At 34.3% G+C, this 25,300-nt stretch overlaps 1 protein-coding gene across 4 annotated transcripts in view; it reads right to left on the reverse strand.

The window, feature by feature from the left end:
- Window positions 1–25,300, reverse strand: part of LOC140446047 (zinc finger protein rotund-like) — an 814,816-nt gene that overhangs the window by 346,775 nt on the left and 442,741 nt on the right. For 2 of the 4 annotated variants that reach the window (XM_072538556.1, XM_072538559.1), the window contains exon 4: window positions 5,814–5,925. In XM_072538556.1, the coding sequence (XP_072394657.1) occupies window positions 5,814–5,925 (112 nt within the window). The remainder of the gene's footprint in view (window positions 1–5,813; window positions 5,926–25,300) is intronic. The other 2 variants (XM_072538557.1, XM_072538560.1) reach the window with 1 other exon arrangement.

Below are 25,300 nucleotides of genomic sequence, written 5' to 3' on the forward strand. Positions count from 1 at the left end.
TCCTCTCATTATATGCCCCAGATATTCGAGTTTTCTCTTTTTTATCATTTTTATTAAGTCGCCTTCACCTTGACCTACTCTGTACAAGATTTCTCTGTTTGAAATGTGTTGAACCCATGATATTCTGAGCATTCTACGATATAACCACATCCCTCGAAGGCTTCTAATTTGTTCATCATGTTAACCTTCATAACCCAGGTTTCACATCAATACAGGATACACATAACATTTTAGGAACTTAATTCTCAGTTGTATGTTCAGCTGAGAATTGCTCAGAATAGATCAAGTTTCATAAATGCTCCTCTTGCAATTTCTATACGAGTTTTAATTTCTTCATCCGGATTTAGTATCTCGTTTATCCAACATCCTAGGTATTTAAAACGGTTAAGTTTTGTTATCGGTTCATTATTGACAATTAGTTGTATATCGCCGAGGTCTTGTTTACTAACCACAAGTAACTTTGTTGTATTTATGCTTAGTCCGTTATTAGAGCATTCTCTAGTGACTCGATCTATAAGGAATTAAAGATCTTCGATGCTTTCAGCCATGATCGCGGTGTCGTCTGCATATCTAATGTTCTTAATAGTTTATTAATCTTATTGGGTTTTTTTTATAGCCCTTTTTCTATCCGAATTGTCGAATAAAGGCCTCTCCCATTTCTCGCCATTCATCCCTGTTGTGTGCTAGGCGTTTCCACATTGGTCCTGCGACTCTTTTGATATCGTCGCTCCAGCGCATTTGAGGTCTTCCTCTTGGTCTCTTCGCATCGTACGGTCGCCAGTTTCCGACTTCTTTGTTCCATCTACCATCTTCGAGACGTTCGTTGTGTCCAGCCCATTTCCATTTTAATTTAGCTGCTTGTTTCGCGGCGTCCTTTATTTTTGTTTTGTTCCGGATTGCTTCGTTCGTTTGCCGATCTATTAGTGAGATACCAAGCATCTGTCGTTCCATGGCTCGCTGAGTTTTTCGAATCTTGTCCATGTTTTTTTTTGTTATTGAGTAATATTGGTCAATTGTGTAATTATTGGGCATATTATATTTTTCTGGATATATTGCATGAAACTATGTTTGTGCTTTCTGTTTTCACGTGCACAATACAAATAGTAAAAAGTGATAGACATTTTTTGTCCAGAATATCAAATGAAGATTTTTTTTTGATTGAGCATTTTAAAAATTTAGTTTGCGGGTTTTCATTAAAGGCAGAACCGATCACAGTTTGCCCATTCGAAACATTGTGATAAGGAGAAAACTTACTTTTAATCTTTAATGGAGTGAAACACTATTGGACTCATTACAAACGCTGCTTTGATTGTTAACACATTGAACATTGAGCAGGTTATTAGCCCCTTAAGAAGCCGAAGGAACAAAAGCTTTAAGCATATAATATTCTTGTATACTAATTTTGTATTAAGTAGCAACAAACGTACGACAGTATTGGAGGGACTTATTTATACACAGAAATATGTCTATTAGGGGATCGCACAAAAACTACACGATTGGTAGTGATTACTCTAGTTTTATCGCTATGATCGAAAACCCAGTGAAAAATGATAAATTTCCACAGAATTATCGGGCAATAAATTACCAGCAATAAGCAAAATTACAGAGCGAGTCATACAACCTAGGCTAAAAGAAGAATCAGAAGAAATTGGAACAGTACCTGAAACACGGTTCGGATTCAGATTCGAACACTCATGTGAACTTCAGTTACTGCGTCTAGTAAAATACATCAATGATGAATGAATACAGGGTTCAATGAAAAGAAAGATATATTAGCCGCATGTCTAGATGTTAGTAAAGCATTCGGCAGAGTCTGGCACGAAGGTCTGCTGTATAAAACGGACCAATATGATTATAGTGAGGCGATGGCACGTGTCTTCTCTCTTCATACCTAGCCGACAGAAGGTTGAGAGTTCCGATAGGGCCAACCCTGTCCGATGTTGGAACCAAAGAGGTTGGTGTGCCACAGATAGCGGAGTTGTCGCCATCTATACATCATATACACAGCAGACATCACAACTGAACTCAGGTCGTTACTGAGCCTATACGCAGACGATACAGCAATAGCTGCTAGCAGTACTAACCAAGACCTAGCACCAAAACACCTACAAAGTACACTAAACGAACTAAAAGAATGATGCGTGCAGTGGAAGATAGCTGACAAAACACAGTCCGTCGTGTACCAAATAAAAACAGGCAGACCAAATCGGGTACTATCATTATTCGACACCCAAATCGAATGGTCTTTAGCCAAATATTTAGGCGTAACATTGGACAAAAAGCTGACTTTCACAGAACACAAGAGTAAACTGAGATTCAAAACAAAGATAATGATGGCAAACTGTATAATTTTACCAACACTAACATATGCCTCGGCAGCTTGGGGACACAGTGCAAATTCAACAGAAAGAAAATACAAAGTGAACAGAACCATATGAACAAAGAGGCTCTGAATATACCTAAGAACGTTCCATTAAGGTATGTATTTAGAGGTTCAGAACAAAAAACAATCCTTAGAATAATGGATGAAAAAGCACACGTGATTTTCAACTATCTCTCTCTCTATCAATCTCTGGAACCATCCGAGTAGACTATTAAGAGAGTTGACAGGCTACGACAAATATCAGAGAAGAGTATAAAGGCGGCCCAGACAGCAGCTGAATGGATATAGAGAAAACCCAAAAGAACAGTAAAGAAATAATATAGCCATGCAGTAGTCAAAATAGACCTAAAACCTAGAAACAAAAATAGGGCTCCTTAAATGTTACGTATACTTAGTGCTTCTGTACGGAGTAGAAACGTGGACATTAAAGGCGGAAACTTTATCAAAACTTCAGGCTTTTAAGCTATGGTTATACAGAAGGTATAGACAGACAAAGTCACCAATGAAGAAGTACTGCGGAGGATGAACACAACTTTGGTCAACATCGTGAAGACAGACAGGCACCCTAAGAAGAAGAAGAAGTAGTGAAAAGTATACAGTGACAAAAGCCAAAGAAAAACAAAAATGAGTATAACTCGCCAAAAAATAACACAATACCCTACCCTTGTATTTTATTTCTTTTATTTAATTATTTTTATTTTATATTTATTTTTAATTTATTATTATTTACATTTAATTTATTTTTATAACCAGTTACACTACAAACACCAAAAAACATATACACCGGGTGTGTGATGGCCGTATAAACCTGGGAATGCACACCCCACCCATAATACTTTCTCTCTAATATTATTTTATCTTAACCATGTATTAATAACCTTCTGTTACAGTAGCCATATAGTGCCACTACTACAAAAGAGAGATCGTACCTACAAAGGGGTCTTCACACACCTAATACGATTCAGATATTCTCTAGAATGTAGGATATAAATCACATGTAGGATAGAGAAAAACAAGATCTGCATTTCAAAAAATGGGTAAGCTATTTAAATGCCATGATTTATACACCCACAAACATCATATTACTACGATGTCATATCTTTCCTGTCCTAACCTTTCTCAGAATTATCCATACACGAATTTACAAGAAGTGTGAGTTCCAGATGAGTGACACTCAATTCGGATTTCGAAACGGATTGGGAGCACGAGAGGCCCTTTTTGCTTTAAATGTGTTAACGCAACGATGCAGAGACATGAATGTAGATGTATGTGCATGTTTTATTGACTATCGAAAAGCATTTGACTGCGTTAACCATCAAAAGATGATCGAAATTCTGAGAACAACTGGAGTTGACGAACAAGACTTGCGAAGTATCTCAGAACTATACTGGCACCAAACGGTAACAATTGAAATAGAGCACACAGCATCCGAAGATATACAAATCCGACGAGGAGTGAGACAGGGTTGCGTCAGGGATTTGTATTTAGAGTCTATATTCAGAGAAGCATTAGACGAGGTCCAAGGCGGAATTAAGATTAACGGAATCAGCATAGACAACATCAGATATGCTGATGATACCGTCTTAATAGCAAGCAACGCACAAGAACTACAAAATATAATAAATGTGGTAGTTTATCACAGCGAAATGATCGGTTTACATCTAAACGTTTCCAAAACTAAAACTTTAGTATTTTCAAAGACACTAGTAAACGTACATGTGTATGCCAAGTGTCAAATAATAGAACAGGTAAGTTCCATAAAATATTTGGGAGCAAATATCAATATAGTCAGTGTAATCCAAAAAAAGAAATCCTATTAAGAATCGAACAAGCAAGGAAAGCATTCATGAACATGAAAATATTTTTTACAAGATCAGACCTTAGTCTGCAGCTTAAAATCCGAATGATCAGAAGTTATGTTTTTTCTGTCTAACTGTATAGCTGTGAAAGTTGGACAATGGACTCTGAAATAGAAAAAAGAATAGATGCCTTTGAGATGTATATATAAAGACGAATATTGAGAATTCCATGGGTACAAAGAGTTACTAATGTTGAGGTACTTCGTCGCATGTGTAAACAAAAAGAATTACTAAGAATAATCGAAGAGAGGAAAATGCAATACTTGGGTCATGTGTTGAGAGACGAAAGATACGAATTACTTTAAGTTATACTGGAAAGAGAAGTACAGAGCAAAAAATCAGTAGGAAGACGCCAGAACTCGTGGCTGAAAGACCTGAGGAGATGGTTCGACCGCTCATCCGCAGAAATCTCTCGCGCAGCAGTTTCCAAAACTACAATTGCCATTTGGATCGCCAATCCTCGAAAGATCTCTGAGAAGAAGATATCTTTCCTATACTGTTGTGCGGAGTTGAGTCGTCGACTCTCACAGACGCTACCTGCAAGAAAATTGAGGTTTTCGAAATGTGGCTTTATTGTCGAATCCTGAATATATCCTATACCGACCACGTTACTAACCACGACTTTTTGTTAAGAATGCAAAAAGGAAACCACAACAAAAACAGTCAAAATTGAATAGCTCAGAGAAACAGAGAAATATATGGGTTGCTGTAATTAAGTCTACAAGGAAAAGTAGAAGGAAAACGCGGACCAGGAAGAAGAAGGATTTCCTGGCTAAAAAATCTACGTACGTGGTTCAACACAAAAACCACAAATCTGTTCAGAGCAGCAGTTTGCAAACTACAAATTACCATAATGTTCGCCAACATCCGAAACGGATATGCACTACAAGAAGAACAAGAAGGCGGCAACAAAATTTATTTTGCCAATTCGGTGGGTAAGTGACCGAGCATACACAATCAGGATGCTCAGGTAGCTCGAAGATCATCGTTGTCATAATATTCGTGTTTATCAAACTCAAACCCCCGATTTTGGACTGATTTCGAATGAAACTAATATAAAACTTCGGTAGACGATGTTCACTCTGGGCACCAGGTAGCTCTAGAATCATCGCCGTTATAATATTCGTGTTCAGCGACCTCGAAAACCCCTCAAGTAATGACTTTCGACTGATTTGGAATGAGAATGAGAATAACATAAAATTTCAGGAGACGAGGTCCACTCTGGGCACAAGGTAGCTCAAGGACCATAGACATTATCATATTCGTTTTCAACGACCTAGAAAACCTCCTACTAACAAAATTAAACTCATTCCTGGAGATGGTTTCTTAGTTGCAAATTTTTAATTTTTTATGCACTTTGGAAATGCATTTTTTTCTACACAAAATGCAATTTTCATTTTATCACCATGAATTTTGTTTACAAACTTTCCTGACACTTTCCCAAATTGAATGCAAAAAGTTTTATAAGCAAAAACATGTTCATAGTAAAATCATACGTATGTCTGCGCAATGATAAACAAACGGTAGCAATAGAAACTATATATTTTCATAAAAAGTTATATCTCTCTTACCTTTCTGCATTTGATTGTGTTCATTCATCTTTGATTCATATCCCTGTTTATTAATTCCCATGGTATTTCTCGTCCAGTTCGGGTAATCATCTTTCCCATGTTGACCGCACTGCTGAAACAAAACTTTGTTTAAAAAACTGTTTACTTCAGTTATTTACCAACTAAAACAGAAAATCTGATATTTAACCTACTTTCTAAAGAAATTATAAAATATGAATAGCAGAGCTGTAGAGAACTAAAATTTTGTACTGCCATTTAGGAACAATTAAAATTACTTGACTAGGTAGAATAGAATATCCAATGAAATAAAATTTTTATTTTAATCAGTTTGCACGTTCACCTAATTTTCTTTGTTTTTCATAATTTTCTTATTTAGTTACTTACATAGTTTGTCCCTCTCAGCACCATTTCAATTTTAAATCTGTACTATAGTATAACTATATACAGTATACTCCCTCTATAACGAACACGGTTATTACGAGGTTTCGCTTATAACGAGGTACATTAGATGTCCCGTGAAATTTGTATTGAACTATAACCCTCTATAACGAGTCACATTTGGTTATAACGAGAGAAAATAATATCGAAAAAGGTGTTTTTTTTTACTTTTTTGACCTTGCAATGGCTATAAATAAATACCCTTTTTAACTACCGCCCACAATAAACTTCTTCTGTTTAATCTACCGACCGATATTGTGTTGTCGGAAATTTACAATTTATGATTCACAAGTGTCAGTGTAGGGGTTTAACCATTCACCAAAAATTTAGCGAAATTTCATTTTACAGTTGTTTTTGTCGTAGATGTTTATCGTTTGTTTCCTGATTGTGCTTTCGCGTCTTTAAAGTTGTATTGTAGATTACATAGTCACACAGATTACACACTATGACTCCTAAAAGACAAGCATTTACTTTAGAAGAAAAATTAACATCTTTATAGGTGTTGAGAACGGTAAGAAGAAAGCAGAAGTTTGTCGTTAAAGAGGAATTTCAAGTTCAACTCTATCTAACATGCTCAAAAATAAACACAAGACTTTTGAAACAGGTTCGTCTGTTTCCGGTAAATCGGAAAAACTACGTGCCGCAACTAATAAACAACTCGATACTGCAATGGTCGAATGGTTTACAGTAAACGGAGCTGCCAATTAGTGGACAACTGCTTCAAGAAAAATCATCACAATTTTCGCAGGCGCTATGTGATGATGAGAAGCATCGAGTGGGTGGATGAATCGTTTTAAGGCCAGGCACGAAATTACGTGTGGAAAAATTTGCGGTGAAGCGAAGATTGTTTCCAAAGATGTTACCGACAACTGGTTGAAGTCATGGCCTACAATGAGACAAAATTACAGTGACGATAATGTTTTCAATGTCGACAAGCTGGAACTTTTTTTAAACTTACTTCAGATAAGACCCTCAAATTAAAAAATCAACGTTGTATAGGTGGCAAGTTATCAAAAGAAAGGGTAACTATACTCGCTTGTGCCAACCACACGAAATCTCAAAAACCACGATGTCTCATAGGTGTGAATAATTATTGACAATTGTACAGCCCAGAATAATTTAAAGAAGTCAAAAATGACAGACTTTTTCCAATAGCAGAAGCAATAGTTTATGTTATCCTTGAAAATACGCTTTATACATTATGTAGTTGGAAAAAAATGTAAGTAGATTTTTTGTTTTAACGTATATCATTGACAATAAAAGTAAACAGCTCTTTTTTGTTTTAATATATTTCATTGACAATAAAAGTAAACAATTTTTTTTTTCAAAAACGCCATTAAAACAATATTTAGCATCTTATATTGCTCCGAATTGCTTCACTATAGGAAGTTAATGGTTTAGAAAACTACATATTCATATGTACGCACAGTATTATTGTTGTCTGATATAACGAAATCGGCTTATCACGAGGTAATTAGCCTGCCATTTCAGTTCTCGTTAGAGAGGAAGTCTACTGTACATACCATCTACCATCTACACTACCATCTTATACTAACATCTTTCTAAGTGACCCCTTAGTTAATTCCGCAAACAAGGGATCATTCCATAAAATAGGTGGATATTCAAGTAATAGCTATGTAATAACTGAAGTGGGTATTCATGTAATAATAGTAGAGTAGATATCGAATAGTTACAGTAACGACATAATTCAGCAGAAACTACAGAAATGGAGGGAAAAAATTGATGCCTTAAAAAAACAATATAAGTTATATTTGGTGCATTAACGTATAATAGAATGACATAAAATATATGCGGGGCTTATATTGTATGATATTGTGAATAATAAAGACATTTGATAAATTCGTCACGTCAAATCACGTAATACAAAATTACATATTCCAATAATTTTTAACATTATTATAAGCTTGAGAACCAGGCCACTAATTTATTTGCGCTGTTCCCGCGATTTTCCTAAAGACAAAATGAGTATTTTGAATGATTCTCCGGTTTACCCAAAAACTCTTTGTATTTATAATGTTAATAACTCGGGTTTTCTGTATATTCTAAAGGAACATTTTCAATTCAGACAAACCGCCCTGGTTTTAGCAATTAAGGTCCGCAGGCCAGAAAAAATCATATCAATAAAATAACGAAGAAGGCGTTCAAAAACCGTCTGTTAAGGGACCGAGTAGGGGGTTCACGAGTGGGGGTCGTGACCTTGCGGTAACCAAGACAACGAGACGCCACTTACCCCCTTCCCCAGCTCTTCGTCACGATGTTGTCTTTCATCCAGGGAAAAATATGTATACCAATTTATTATATATTGAATTAGTCCAAAGTAGGTTAGATAGTACTGGAAATTTTATTATTAGGTCTGTAGTAAATTTTATGAAGTATCGTTGATGTAAAGAATCGTTTTTATTGAGATTTAGGTAGATCGTTAAAAAAAAGTACTAAAAGTGCAGCATAAAGTTTAGGAACCGAATAAATAAAGAAATTTTTAAAAATAGTGTAGGAGCCAGGGGGTTTAGTATGCAATTTTATGTCTCCTTGGTACTTTGACATTTTTTTATGTTTTTTGGTGCGTAATTTCGATTTTTCGAGGGTACCAGGCTGAAAACCCGTCAGATAATTTGTTATTAACAATTTAGTTGTTTAAATGATTGTATCTCCTATTGAACACATGAAAGACTAAAAGTTTTTCTACTGCCTCAGATATCAGAAGAACAAGCGTGATTTGTCCCAGGAAAATGCACAAGAGAACACATCCTTAATGTCAGACAGCTAATTAAATATTAATTTATTAATATTATTATTATTATTATTATATATTAATTAAATAATTAATTTAATTAATTAAATACTCCTATGCTTATGTGCTTTGTGGATTACACAAAGACATTCGACAAAGTCAAATGGCAGCGGCTATGAATCTGATAATGGCAGATCAATGCTGGTATACAGATGGTTCTAAAATCAATGAAGGAGTCGGAGCTAGAGTATACGGAGGGAAACCAAAGCTAAGCTTTAGTGAAAGCCTAGGTAATGACTTCTTTTAAGTAAAAATTATGCTATAGAAATGTGCCTGCAGGAACTTATAAAAAGGAACTGCAGGGACAGATTTATAAAAATTATATCGGATAACCATGCGGCATTAAAGGCACTGAAATCGAATCGAATCGACTCCAATGGAAGATAGTTTGGTACTGTCTACAGAATTCGATTCGACGGACCTACTTGCAAGTGAAGGGGCAAAAGAAATATTCATAGGTCCAGAACTTGTCGTTGGCATAGCAAAAAGCACAACCAAAAGAACAATATCCGACTAGGTGTAACGAATGAAACGTAACTACTCGTACGAACAAATGGATCTCAAGCCTTAGAAGGCTTTTATACATGAACCTTAAACGAAGAGATCCAAAGATCTATTAGATATGAATAGGAGTGATCTGCGTATTATCGGTATTAGGGTTGGATTGGATTAGTCTTAATACATTTGAGCATTATTAACTAGATCCCTACAACTTACCTTATCACCTAAGCACCTAAAGGACTTTGTTAAAAAGGCTGGGCTAAAGGAAAAACCTGGGGATGGGACACAATAGACCTCTAAGTTCGAGTGGAAGGGAGGTTGAACGCCTACTCAAATTAAACTTAACATTATATCAGGTTTTACTAATATTGGGGTCGAACTACAAGAAGAAACTAAGAAACAGTAAAATGTTAACGTGTGTAAAAGATACAACATAAAAATAGCATTAGCATTGATTCCAAATAAAAAGTCTAAAAGAGAGATAAAACGTATAATGCAGAAACTAGAACAGAAATATCAGAAACAAAAGGCTGCTTGAAATACAGAAAAGAAGATACTTCATAGAATAGCCGAAATACAGAAAGAAGCTAAAGCATAACACAAATTCAATGTCGAATATATTAATACCTGGGTGTTAAAAAATGGTGGAATTACCATAGTACCAGAATGGGAAAAGGAGATTCCCTTAAAACCCATTCATTCCAAGCGTTGCGTTTTCGCAACACTCTTAGCATATGCTGATAGTTAAAGTGTCGAATTTCTGCGTGTTTAAATAGGAAGTTGATCGAATAAACTGTTATAATACACGAATTGTCTTGGTGAACTTATCGGTTATTTGAGTGATCACATGTAAATATTAGATATATTCTTCGGTTCTTTCTAGGTAAGTGTAAGATACAAAGATGCCTGGACGTCAATCAAGATATATACGCATGTTTTATTGACTATAATAAAGCATTCGATAAAGTACGACGTAAACAATTAATGAATGTCCCGAAATCAAAGAAGATTGACTACAACGACCTCAGGATCATATCAAATTTATACTATAAACAGCCAGCAAAAGTACGTGTGAACAGCTGTCAGAAGAAATTGAAATTATGCGTGAAGTGAAACAGGGATGCGTATTGTCGCCAATTCTTTTTAATGCCTACTCCGAAGAGATCCTGAAAAACGCTCTTGAGGGTGAAACAGCTGGAATGAAGGTAAATGAGGTTTCCATTAACAAGATATGCCGACGACACTGTGATCTTAGCCGAAAATATTGAAGATCTTCAGTGACTGTTGACCAGAATAGCGGATTATGGAAAAGAGTACGGTCTAACAATGAATGTCAAGAAGACGAAATTTATGAGAATATCGAAAACTCAAAGAAATAACGAGAATCTTCTAATAAACGGAACCAATGTCGAAAAAGTGGACAAATATGCATGTCTGGGAACAATGAATAACTCCACAAATGATAACAATCAGGACATCAAAATCAGAATAAAAAAGGCTAGAGCAAATTTCAACAAAATGGGAGGAGTGCTATGTACAAGGGATTTAAAACTGGAACTAAGACTTAGTTTTATGGAATGGAATCTTGGACCTTGCATGCGACATCAATAAAAAAAATGGAATCATTCGAGCTATGGGTGTATAGAAGAATTCTAAAAATATCGTGGACAGAACACGTCACAAACAAAGAGGTTCTGAAAAGGATCAATAAAGAAATAGAAATTTTAAATACAATTAAAACAAGAAAATTGGAATATCTCGGACATATTACACCGTGGAGAGAAATACACCTTGCTCCAACTGATTATGCAGGGAAAGATTCAAGGAAAGAGAAACATAGGGAGGCGTAGAATGTCATGGCTGCGCAACCTGAGAGAGTGGTACGGATGTACATCAAATGAACTTTTCAGAGCAGCAGTCTCAAAAGTCCGAATAGCTATGATGATTGCCGACCTCTGCCACATACAACAATACTGCATACATTTTTTAAAGTTGCATTTTCGCAACACTAAGCTGAAAAATAAATCTGATTTCAAATAAAAATTGCTACGCGTACTATTGAAGGTGTCGATGAAATGTTTGAAAATTTCTAAAAGAAATTTGTCGAATACATTTTTGAATAACCTGTGTGTACAACTCATTACTCGTTTAAATGTACAGAATACTTGGCTCCTTTATAGAAACATGAGGAAAACTATTGAAGACCAACGTGAAAGATTTGTTGAAATTTCGTGAAAATATAGCAAAAGCTTTGCTCACTAGCTATATATCATCAGGACCTTTGCACTCAAATGTTGAGCATCTTATAGGGCCGTAAGTAAAACGAACTTGTTGTGGTTTATGCCATTCAACAACAAACAAAAATGTGTCAAGTATAATACTGCATTGCACGAAATTTTTTTTATTAATTCTTGTCTTGTCCTCTTGTTGAATTAATTTGTTTTTGATTTGTGCATTTATTTTATAACGAAAGTGCCCAGTGTTGCGTTTTTGCAACACCATTTTTTCAAAAAAATAGTGGGGGTATTTGCGATAAAATCTTAATTTGTACCCATTTGGAATCGTTTATATTCACGTAATAACCACACTTAGAGATGCTAAAAAAAATTTCTGGACATTAATGGGTTACAATAAGTCACCAGTAGAATATCAAAGTCTAAGAGCTATCCCTGAAAGAAATAAAGTGTTCATCAAATAACGGTGGGGGCACGAGTATGAAATTAAACATGCAAAAAACGTGCGAAATTAACAACAAGGTAGAAAAATGAGACAAAGATGTGGTAACCAAATTGTGAAAGAATTTATATTTAAAGATGTGTCTTGCTAGAAAGTTGGCCATACATATTGTTGTACTTTTGAATGTCCATAAGCAATAAAAAACCGATATACAAATTTTATTACTTAAATAAAAATTACAATTATTGATATTTCATAAAGACACGGGCATATAAATTTTCAAACATCCTGTATAAGACAAAATATGTATTTTAAGTTGTTCGAAGAATTGTTCATTAGGCCTCAGAGACAAGACTTTCAAATATTATCAATAAGAAATTTAAATAAGTCGGTTATTGTGGAATGGATTTACCCGGAATAAAAGTGTATATAGAAAGTGTTGAACAATAGACCGGGATTTGCGGTGGTTTTCTCCCCGAAAGATTATATCGGTAAAAGTTTATTAACAAAAGACATTGAATTGAGAAACAGGTATCGTTTGTAGCTATTAGTAAGAAATATTTGTAAAGCAGATAGATTTAGTTAGAATAATTAAAGAAGGTTGTTTTCTGGAATTACCCGAATGACGTTTTATAGAGAGAGTTGGTTGGTAACGATATACGTCACAAGAGGTGGATGATTTTTATTGGTCAATTTTTGAATGCAAGGAGGTTGGTTTTGGCTATGAGATAGGAGAGAGAAAAAAAGGTTAGTTAGTCAGTTTTAGTCGTCCAAGAAGGAAGGAGCTTTGTGATTTGTGTTTGTTTGAAGTCCCGAAGACGTAATTTACCGGGTGTGTTTATTTGCTGTGTAAAAGCTGACCAGTGTGAGGAACGGGGTACAGAGAGATAGAAAACCAAAGGGTATAAGAATATTAAAAGCAGACGAAGCCGGAAACATTTGGAGTTGTAAACAGGCGCGGAGATTGGCTCAAACAGGCTGCATAGACTAACACGAGTTGTTGGGTTGCAGATACAGTGACAGATAGGAGAAAGGTGTACGTCATCTGGACCACAATAGGAGCAGAAGCAGAGAAAGGATTTTTTTGTTGTGGCGTGGCCATAGAATTGCAACGGCAGAGAAGGAAAGGTCAGTCAATTTTCATTAGAGCCGGAGTGTGATTTTCATTTATTAATTAAATAAATTGAATAAAGAATAGAGACAGTTAATTTTACGATCACTTAAAAAAAAAAGAATTATAAAAAGAGCTTAGTTATAACACATATTACAAATCAATGTAAAATAACATTTGGGTCCATGATAGAAAACAACTTCTCATATATTTAAAGTTAGTATATTGCAAATATTACAGGATTGATTGTTATATAAAATTTCATTAAAATAAAGGACATCTCACATATAGTTCAGTTGAAATTCTATGTATTTTATTCAGGTCATATTACCTATCCCGATTAGGAAGCCAATTGGAAAATATTTTGAATCCACGATCAAAGGTAAATAGTACAATTTAAATAGCCTGAGATTGTAATTAATTAATGCTGATTTATTGTGATTAATTGGAGATTAGATCATTTAATAAATATAGACAGGATTTTTCCTAAGTAAGCAATATAATACAATTTAAATAGCATAACAATATATACAACTATATCAATTAATGTACTGGTACACAATAAAATTTTACTTTTTTTTTATTAATTTTTGCTATATTACTCCCCGATAAAAAATATAATATAAAATATCTGAAAATCTACGAATACCATCAAAACAGTATAAAAAAGAGAATGATTAATACAATAATAATACAAGGTTAATATCAAATTGAAAAGAAAAGAAAACTGACGATCAAATTTCTCTTAATATGTAAATTTTGTTTGTAGAGGACTAAGTAGCTCTTCCAATGAATTTCTCGAGGGTAGATATAAACTTTCACAGAATGTAACTTAATCTAACCTCGTTCCTTCAAATAATTGTATTTTAGATAAAAAATTTCTTTGTTTTTCGCTTTAAGTACATTATAATAAGGTTTTTTTACTCCCTTGCAAAAAGTAGGTTAAAAACTGTTCAGTTTATATAAATACGAACAGATAATTATTATATATTTTACTACAAAAAATGGTTTAAAGTTCTTTAAGAGTGCCCTTAAGAGAAAGTTTGTACTTGATAATATTTTGTTTTAATTTTTTACTTCAGGCCAGCATTAAGCTCTTCTGTATTGCCGTATTACTTATTCAAATAAATAATTTTTATTAAGTTTTGTAAGTCTGCAAAAACTTTTTAATTAACTTAAGCCACAAGTTCTTTTAATCATAAAATTGTAAAAGTACTAAATATGTCAGTAGAAAGGATTCACGAATTAATTAAAAACTTGATGATTCTATGATTATTGAACTCATCATCAATAAGCCGGGATCTGACCGAACGTGGAGCAGCGTTCTTCAGTAGTGTAGAGAAATAGAAAATACATAATAGAAAAAGACAAAATCTAAAGACAGAACCCAACATAACGTGGAATACCGTTTTTCGCTTAATATTTGTGGGTTACGATCCCTGGGATAGGACCAACAGTCTATCTACACTGGGCGCGTACTGTCTCATCGTTTGTCGGTAAATCAACGAGGTTCAAAGACAGGTTGGAAGCTGATGCATAGCACGTACTTACCTCTCCTACCCTTCTAACGCGACTAGGGTCTGATAAGGCCAGTGTAGTGATAATTTTACTGTGAAGTTTTTATCATTGTATAAATTATCCAACCTAATAAAATTTCTAGTGCCAACACTGATGGCGTACAGCAGAGTAAACAACACTAAATCCTCGATATTCGAGGTTTTTATCAAAAAGTAAATATTTATTTATTTCATATTACCATGGGGTGCCAACTGTGTTCTCTTTTTTTTTTTGACCATTACCATTTTCTACTTCTCTTCTCCAACGTGAACTGGTGAAGAGCGTCTCTACATGCTCTGTGAGATCCCGGCTTTAGGAGTATTACAGATTTAGAAAATATAGACCTTTTTAAAATTGCTGCGCCATACTGTTCTTTGATGTCCTGCCCAACGTAGACGACTTTTTTGATTATAATAACAATATCCATTCTACTTAATTTGTGCTTGTACATGTTCTGTATCTTAAGCTATTTTAACGTTTCCACTTTTGGTCTTGATGAGGAAATCCTCATCACGCGTCTATAGCACCACATCTCAAATGCTTAGAGTATCTTCAGTGATGCTTCAGTTAAGGTCCATGACTCCACGCCATATAAAAGAACGGAGAAAACGTAGCATTTTAGTAAACGAACATTTATTTCCAATTTTATATCGTGGCTGTTAAAGATTTTTTTCATTTTGACGAAAGCTGATCTTGCCTTCTCGATCCTTGTCTTAATTTCTGTCGGTTGGTCCCACTGTTCATTTAAGTTTGCACCCAAATAACAAAAGTTGGTGATTTGTGTTATAGGTTGTGGGTTAACTAGTAATTGACCAGGTGGTATCCTATTTTTGCTTATAACCATGTATTTAATTTTTTTTTGATGTTAAAATCAAGCCCTAAGCCCTAACCTGCTACTTACCACCATGGAGACAAGTGTCTGCAGACCTTCAAGACTGTCTGCAAAAATGACAGTATCATCAGAGTATCTTATGTTGTTCAATTGTTCTCCGTTTATAAGTATTCCCTCGTCTATGTTCGTTAGCGCTAGGTTCATAATGTGCTCTGAATATGTATTGAACAATAATGGGGGGCAATATACATCCCTGTCGCGCGCTCTCTCTGCCCTCTTTTTATCTTTATATCGTCTGTTAACTGATCCCCAACTTTAACAGCTGCAGTTTGTTCGTAATAGATATTGTTTATTATACGGCGATCTCTGCTGTCTAGACTAATTGAATTTAATATTTTCATCAGTTCATGTTTTATTCTATCGAACACTTTCTGGTAATCAACAAAACACAAATATATCACAATTCACGTCTTTGAAAGAGAACTTGTATTGCAAAAAGTGCCTCTCGAGTACCCAATGTAACTCTGAAACCGAATTGTGTGTTTGTCATGTGTTCTTCACACTTTTTATATCTTATATCTTTTTATATCTATATGTCAGTATTATACGTTTTTTTATTTTTACTAATATTTTTTTGTCGGCCAGTATAAGATTAAGAGTGAGATCTGTATCAGCATCCCAGGTCTTCTGTGTAGTAATCACCATACACTTGACTTTTTTTAAGACTATGTTAAAGAGCTGTTATGCCAGCGCGTTGGCTTGTCTAACTCCATTGTATGTTTTAAGGGACTTTATGTGTTCTGAATATTTATCGCAATCGAGTTTGGACCTAATCAACTTCTTGCACGTAAGTGTTAATGTTTTAGTATCCGCTCCCACGTGTTGTGTGCGACAATTTTTATAATGTTGAGTCTAGTTTGAAAAGCCCAATTTAGATCAAAGATGTGGTGACTTCAGTATAATCTGTTGTCAAAAGGGATATCTAAACATTTATTGTTCTTAACATATTTTATTTCTTTGTTGACCAGTTTTAATTCTGGAGTGGCATATCAAAAAATCAAAGCATTTGATTTTGTGGTTGATAACTAACGACCAGTAGAATTTATTCATGATTTAATTTTCCATAGGACATTTTGTAGATGAGATTGAAGAGATTTATATTTTTCTTTTAACAAACATTATTAAATCATCAGCAAAGAGATATTGGTAAATTCTCTTTATGGATTGGAATGACGATAGATGAACTCCAGATTTTTGGAAACTTGTCATGTCTCATATGCTATTGTAGATCAAGTAAATGTTTATTTACAGATAAAGGAAGTTTTTAAAAAAATATTTCAGAAATGTTATCAGGGCCAGGACAAGAGTTTTTCGTGTTATTGAGTGGGTATTCTAATTCATCTATAGTTAGGATATAATTTAAAGTAAATAGGTCATCAGCCAACACATCAATAGTTTCGAATTCAGCTTTTGCTTTTTGGTCAGCAAATCTGGAGGAATCTTCCAAAATTATTAGCTAGAAGGGTATATTTTCTGGTTTAGGCAAAAATAATGTGTTTTGGCGGTAATCTTACGTATCATTGTTGGCTTGGCTTTAGAAAATATTATCCATTCTTGACATTTTGAATTCCACCAAGAAAGTGATCAAATAATTCAGTTGTAATTCATTTTACTAACAGCTATTTCGGCCGCATTTAATAATATTTTGGAAAACTATACTAAGTGACATAGATATCCGAACACCCAGTTTAAATGATTTTATTTCAATAAAATTTGGTGTAATTTATTTATCTTACTGAAAAAAAAAACAAGTGATACAGTTTTTAGCCTTATCAGTTGGAGATTCCGGTTTTTATACTTTTTATTTTTAAATTCACTAACAATCTAAAGATGAATATTTCAGCCGCAGTAAAGATCCAAATTTGGCGAATTGTGGTTCTTGACATTCTTTACGATTGGTTACGATGCCTAGAGTACGTAGACCTGTACGATTTCGTCAACTTAGTGAGTTTGATAGGGGCCGTATAATGGGAGTTCGGGAAGCTGGACTTTCTTTTCGGGAAGTTGCAGTTAGAGTGCAAAGAAGTGTAGACACCGTGGTTAGGTGTTGTCAGGCATGGCTTCAAGAAGGCCGTACGCAAAGAGCAAGGGGCACTGGACGCCGCCGTAGAACAACAGACCGTGAAGATCGCCGCCTAAGATTTTGGCCTTAAGAGACCGTTTCTCCACTACCAGCTCCATTGCAAATGAATAGTTTGCAGATCACGGAAGACCTATTGGCATGCGAAGTGTTTACCGACAAATGAGAAGTTTTGGCCTGTTTTCATACCGACCACACTAGGTCCTCCCTTTAACTCCAGAACACCACCGTAATCGCCTTCAGTGGTGCAAAGAACGTTCACTCTGGAATCATTAATGGAACAGTATTGTCTTTAATGACGAGTCTCGATTTTGTTTAGGCATGCACGATGGTCTAGCGAGGTTTAGAAGGCGACGTGGTGAAAGGAGAAATCCACAGTTTTTTGTTGAAAGACATGTTCATTACACTGTTGGAGTTATGGTTTGGGGTGCTATAGCTTATGGTTCCAGGTCACCTGTAATCTTCATCAGAGGTAACATGAACGCGCAGCGTTATATCCAAGAAGTTCTAGAACCCCACCTTTTACCCTATCTTGACACCCTGGCAAATCCAACTTTCCAACAAGATAATGCCCGACCACATGTTGCAAGAGTCACAATAGACTTCTTTCAACATAATGATGTCACATTCTTAGCATGGCCACCAAGATCTCCCGACTTATCCCCAATTGAGCACGTGTGGGATATGATCAAATTTCAACGTACTCCTCAGATTCTACAAGCACTTCGAGAGGAGTTGGTGGTTGCCTGGAATGAGATACCAAAAGAGGACATTGACCACCTGATCAGAAACATGCCACACATTATTAAAGGTAAAATGGCTTTAAAGCAATGCAATAATTTTGAAATGTTAATCATTTACTTATTATGCTTCATTAAGTACTTATACAAAATTTTATTAAAATAAAATGATTTAAACTGGATGTTCGGATTTCTATGTCACTTAGTATATTCAAATTGACTATCAATATTATTATTTGATTGTAAAGATTTATGTAATGTATTTATTTAATTTAAAACTAAAATATAATAGGGTTGCCAATTTGTAATACTCACATTTCATTTTTCATTTTAAGATATTAACGTAAGGGGTAGGAGTATTGAACACTGTCAGGATTTGTTATTACATTTGGAAAGCGCTCACTATCTTTAAGTCAGAAAGTTCATCCAAGATAACAAAGGTCACAATGCTGTTATTTATGAATTTTTTTATATCGTCTTTTGCTCAAGTGGGTCTCTGATTAAAGTTTTTGGCTTTTTTAATACCTCATTATTCTGAAAAAGAGTTATTTTTTGATGTATCAATTATTGGTCGATAGATGAGAAGAAGATATAGTTTGCTTTAGGGGGAATGTACGCATTGTTTATTCTTTTTTATGTGCCGTCTTCTACCGAAAGTTGGCGATCATCAAACGATAGGTTTCTCTGTTTTGTGCCGCATGTATTATGTTCGCAGCTTCTGGTATTTGAAACCATAACGCTTAGGTGGCGGTTGCTTAAGAGCTTATTTTGATGAATTTGGATCTTGCTATTTCAATTCGGATCTTAATCTCTACGTCTGGGTCCCACTTATCATTTACTGTATATCTCAGATATTTAAATTCGTGTACTCTTTCAATACGTTCGGCTTCAATATTCAGGTCGATATGTTGAATGTTCTTTTTACTGATCACCATAAATTTAGTTTTCTTTCTATTGATCTTCAGTCCAAATTGGTTGCCAGTTGTATTTACTCTATTTAGCATCATCTGTAAATCTTCGATGTTATCGGCCAGTATAACAGTATCATCTGCATATTGAAAATTACTTATCGGTACGCCATTAATCTTGATGCCCTCGTTGTACGCTTCCAGTGCCTTTAGAAATATTTGTTCCGTGTACAGGTTGAAAAGCAGTGGCGAAAAAATACAGCTCTGTCTAACCCTTCTCGAAATGGTTACGTTTTCACTCACCATATGTCCGTTCTTCATGTGGACTGTTTGATTCCAATATAGATTTTTTATAATCTGGATCTGTTTATTGGATCATCTAAAGTAGTTAAAGTAGCATTGGGTGTTAAAGATTTGAATTTCTGGCTAGTTGGGCAATTTTTAGCAGAATGTCCTGCTTTTCTATAATTAGTATATAAATCTTTGATTTCATTTATAATTCAATATAATATATCGAGTATAATTTATTTCATAATTTACAGTTATGGAGTCTGATGTTGGTGAAACTGAAGTGGAGATAAAAGTAAGCCTACTGAAACTGAACATGTGCTTATAATAAATTAATATATATTGTATACATTTAAAAAAAAATTATTATTGAAGTTATCAAATTTAGTCCCAAATTAGAAACAGGATGTTAAATAAGCGAATGAGGGATTAGAGATCAACTATTTGATATCAATTTGATGTGGTCTTGGTGATGGTAATTTGCGTGCCTAAATTTGTTGGTTGTTTACAATTATTTTCCTTTGATTTGTAGAAAGTTTTTAACTGAAGTTTCGCTTGATAGATAAATTGCAAATACGGCCATGGGCATTAAATTCACCAACTGCAAACAAACATACCTCCAACTCCAACTAGACATTAGGTTGAGAAAATGCAATGGTGATCATAGCAGTAAGAAGCTAGGCGGTAGTCCCAATTAAATCCTAGCTCACTTTGACGTCAGGAAGTCGATAAATATTTTTTGTGATTAATTCTATCATTAACTAATCCAATTTGTGACACAAGCAAAGGTTAAATTGACGTCTATTTTGATTTTTTTTTTCCAATTAAAACAAGTTTTAACAATGTGAAATTGCTTATGTGCTGACATCGTAAAAATTATATCAAGGAGAAATTAATAAAATATTGACTTATTAATTAAAACAAAACATTGTAAATAATATAATTAAGAGTCTTTTGACGCGTGTTACGATTATTTATTTTAAATTTAATCTTAAGGACTGTCTACGAAAATGTTTGGTACATTTAAATTATAATATGTACGAATATCGTACATATTATTTATATCCGATTTCAAGCTACTGTTATCGCTCTTCTTTCTGCTGATATCTTCTCCATCTCTGTCTATATCTAAAGCCATACATTAGTTGGTAGAATATTTTTCTTCCATTTAGACTACGTATACATTTTAACATACTATTTTCCACGTCCTCTATGTCTATTCTCTAACTTTTTTCTTTCAATTTATAAGTGCATATTCTCATATTTTAACAGCGACAGCAGATTAAGACTACGAGACCTTTTATCTCCACTTTTATTTAACATTGGACTAGAATGAGTAGTTAGTAAGGTGCAACAGACACAAACAAGGTGCAATTTCATTGGGTGGGGGATAGCAAAATAGACTGTATTCAAGTAATGTATTATAAGATAAATCATCGACAGACGAAGTAGGACTGATTGCCAATACAAACAAAAACAAATTCATGAAAGTGTCGTGCAGAAACTGGGATAACTGTATTACCAATTCAATATCGATGGATAGAGACAATCTGGAGATAATTAAAGAACTTCAAGTACTTGGACACAATACTTAATAGAAACAATGAGGTTGAAAGTAAATAATAAACAAGAATAACAGCGGGAAATGAGAATGCAGGAGCTTTGAAAAAGATGCTGAAATTAAAATTACTGTCAAAACATCTAAAACTAAGAATCTATAATACTGTTACAAGACTAGTAGCATTATACGGTTGCGATGCACCGTGCCTAACACTAAAAGGACAATAACCTTACTCTTACCTTTAAAAACAACTTATTGAGAAATATTCTAGAACCCAAGCAAGATCATGAAGGTAATTGGAAGATTCTGTCAAACCCAGAAATTAGAAACCTCTCTAAACAACCCTTAGTAACAAGCATAGTCAAATCCCGGATTGCATTGATGGGTCATATCCTGAGAAGTGGTAATGATAGAGCTACCAGAAATACAGCTGAATTGAGACCAATTCTAAAGCATCCAACGGATCTTCCTGATCTACAAAGACTGGTTGACAACATCAAAAGGGACCTCCAGGAGCTTAATGTATCTGCATCATTGGAAAGAGCTGAAACTGACCACAAAGCGTGGCAAAGCATATGCAGGGAGGTTAAAACTCTTAGGGTTGTATGGCCGCAAATAGGTAAGCCTATTCACTATATATTTTAAACAATGTTGGAAATAAGCACTCCTATTTTCCTCTTTTATGTACATAAAATACTTGTTATTACTTTATATCGTAAAAAAAGTTGGTTGTTTCTCTCTCAGGGTGTAAAGACCCTTTTTCGAGCTAGGAAATTGTACGTTCCCTTAAAAAATGTAATCGTTTATCATCGGCACAGAATGAAAAATAAATATGCACATTCTACGCAAGGAAAATCATTTGCATCCCCACTTTTAGCTTACTTTTGAAGTGTCTTCATCGATATGCTTAAGAGTGTGCAATATTTAGTGTAGACTAGTAATAGACGATAGACATCGTATACTTGTTAGTCGTCTGCAGACGTGTGTGAGAGTTACTATCATCGCGCGAGTTCTTACGTTAACATATTGCTTGTAGGGTCAACGAAAATTCTGGTAAGTAAATGTAAGGTTTTTGATATAAAGCATATTTTATTATTTTTATAATATAATTTTAGATAGTACATAAAGAGCAGGGGACGAATGCTTTTAGACTTAAGATAAATTCGATATGAAGATATTCAAGAAGATAGGATGGCTAACATACCGTGAATCCGTCAAGAACAGTGCCAAAATCAAGAAATAATGTAAGATGACGGACGAGTGGACATCGAAGACGACGCTTCCAGTGATAACAGTGAACATAAAACGGACTCCAAACAATCCGATGAAGATGTTAAAAGTTTTCATAATGTAGCTGACGTCAATCGTGGGTATATGTCTCGACACCATTTTACTGGCAAAGACAAAAAACTCACTAGCTAGCTCATCCTTCACGACAAAATGTTCTAATGCCTAGAAAAAGTATTGTTAGTCATATTCCCAAAGTAAAAAATGTTGCAAAAAATTCAAATACTTCGGAAAGTAATGATCAAGAAAATCGTCTATTACACAAATATCTATATAGCCAAAATACGAGACAATTATATCAGAGAATGAGATTGTCAAGACACTGAAGAGATATATGCTTTTACTGGGGTACGGAAGGGTCAATATGTTAATACTAAGGAACTTTAAGAGAATTGGATATTTGCACCTGCTTGCTTTAGACTAACGATGTTCGAGAACGTTTTATTTTTTAGGAAGGGCACTAAGATTTGACAATATCAATGACAGAAATGAAAGAAAAGAGTACGATAATTTGGTTGCTATTAGAGAAATATTTAAACATTTCGTGTTAAAATGTCAAGAGAATTAACAAGTTGTAGATTATTGTACGGTAGACGAAATGTTAAAAAGTTTCACGTTGCAACTTTCGGCAATATATTGCTAACAAACCGGCTAAATATGGCATTCAAATATATACGAGCGCCTTCCCATATCAGTTGGCCCACATATGAAATTTACAGTTTATGGCAATTAGTATAAACAAATCATAATCTATTATGCTGTAATAAGTTTATCATATTAATTACTATGACATTTTATTAATACTTAATAAAATACGTTGATATCAACATAAGTACGTTGATTTTTTCATAATTAACTTAAAATCAGAGGTAGCTATGGAGAAATGACATCAATTTGACAATTGTCAATTGAAGTCAAATGTATTTTGTGAGATTATAAAGCTTATTTCTGTTTTTGGATTTTAAGATGGGTCCAGGTAAAGGTATCGATAAGAAAATTTGTTTAATCATCATTAGATTTTTTAATTCTGGAAATCCAATTCGAAAAACCGAATATGTTTCAAGTTTCACGGTATAGTGTAAGAAATATAGTCAAAAAAAACAAAACTATAGATTCGATTGTTACAAAACCTAGGAAAAAATAAAATAACTGAAACATATCGAAGGACACTAAGACGAACTATAGTGAAAAATCGAGGTGCAACTTATCTAGAGTTCAGTGTTTTGTGAAATGACATTGTTGGAAAACACATTTCTAGATCAACATTTTACCGAGAGTCCACAAATTGGGGTTTACTACTTACAAAGTAAGTTATAGTTGAGTAAACCACTGATTTTGTTTTTTGGAAAATTTCATTCTGTCTCAGGCTAATGAAAAGCTAATTGTAACATTACAACAAAAGAAAAATAGTTTAAAAATTCTTTAGTTAAAGACCCAAAAACAATTTTTATAACAAAAAACTGGGCGTGCATGATTTGGACGCTAAATTTAAAATTCGACACTGAAAAATAAAATTACCTGTTTCTGCTTACATGATTTGGACGCTGGGTGTAATTGAAATGTAAATGGAAAGTCAGGTAATAAAATTCTAGAGATTAAGCTGGATAAGGTTTATTTGTCACTTTGAGATAAATACGACATACATTTTACGAAATGGAATGTTCTAGATTACTTCGGATCACTAACTTTTCTGGCCCTTTCGTGAATATCTTCGCTTTACACGACCGTTTTACGCACCTCCAATACGTTTCTCCCGATTTTAGTACTTTATCGTGAGAAAAAGTAAAACTGTTTACTTTGAGCAAAATATTACCACGATTACTTACTAACGTTGAAATTTCCATGTTCACTTTTCACTATTCTCTGACAAACTAATAACTAGTAACTAAGTAAATTTCAATGACCATCATTAAACCCTAATTATATCTAATATCCGGTACCTGCGATAATCCTTCCGGCAGCGTCTACAACAAGGGTACTTTTAAGACCCTCAGGTACTTCAGCGTCGAAAAAATGCCCGTTCAAAAAACTAAGTATACAGAAAAAGAACAAATCACCTACTAGAAAATTTTGAAAATATCTAATGTACTACTAACTTATACCTATACTTAGCAAAGACTGTAGGGCTAATAAGTAATTAGATAAACATTAATACATTTAGTATAATTATTTTATGTTATTTTACTTTACCTGATTGGGCACTATTAGCCTGAGCTCTGATAAAATTTATAAGGTTTCATGAAATCTAAAAATTTTCTGACGAATTCTTTTGCCTTCTTTAGTATTTTCATTCAAGTGTTCATATTTGCGCCGTTCCTTTTCAACGGAAGCAATCATCCGGAAATAAAAATGTATCAAATTTTTCAACCTACAAATTTCCGATGTCAAATTCAGGCGATTCCAGGACTATATAATTTATAGAGGACACCGAGGGCCCGACGACGATGACGATGTCGACCGTTTTTGGAGCGAACAACGGGACGGGAGAAGATCTTTATTTTTATCTTTAACAATGGTTCTGGATTTGGTTAAATCGCTTAGGAGGTGTTACGCTCTTTTGTTGAATACGAATATTATATAACAATACAGAATATATAATAAGAATACAATTTTTAAAAAGATTTTTTAATTGTTTA

Source organism: Diabrotica undecimpunctata, chromosome 7 (assembly GCF_040954645.1).
Source record: "Diabrotica undecimpunctata isolate CICGRU chromosome 7, icDiaUnde3, whole genome shotgun sequence".
Lineage (NCBI taxonomy): Eukaryota > Metazoa > Arthropoda > Insecta > Coleoptera > Chrysomelidae > Diabrotica > Diabrotica undecimpunctata.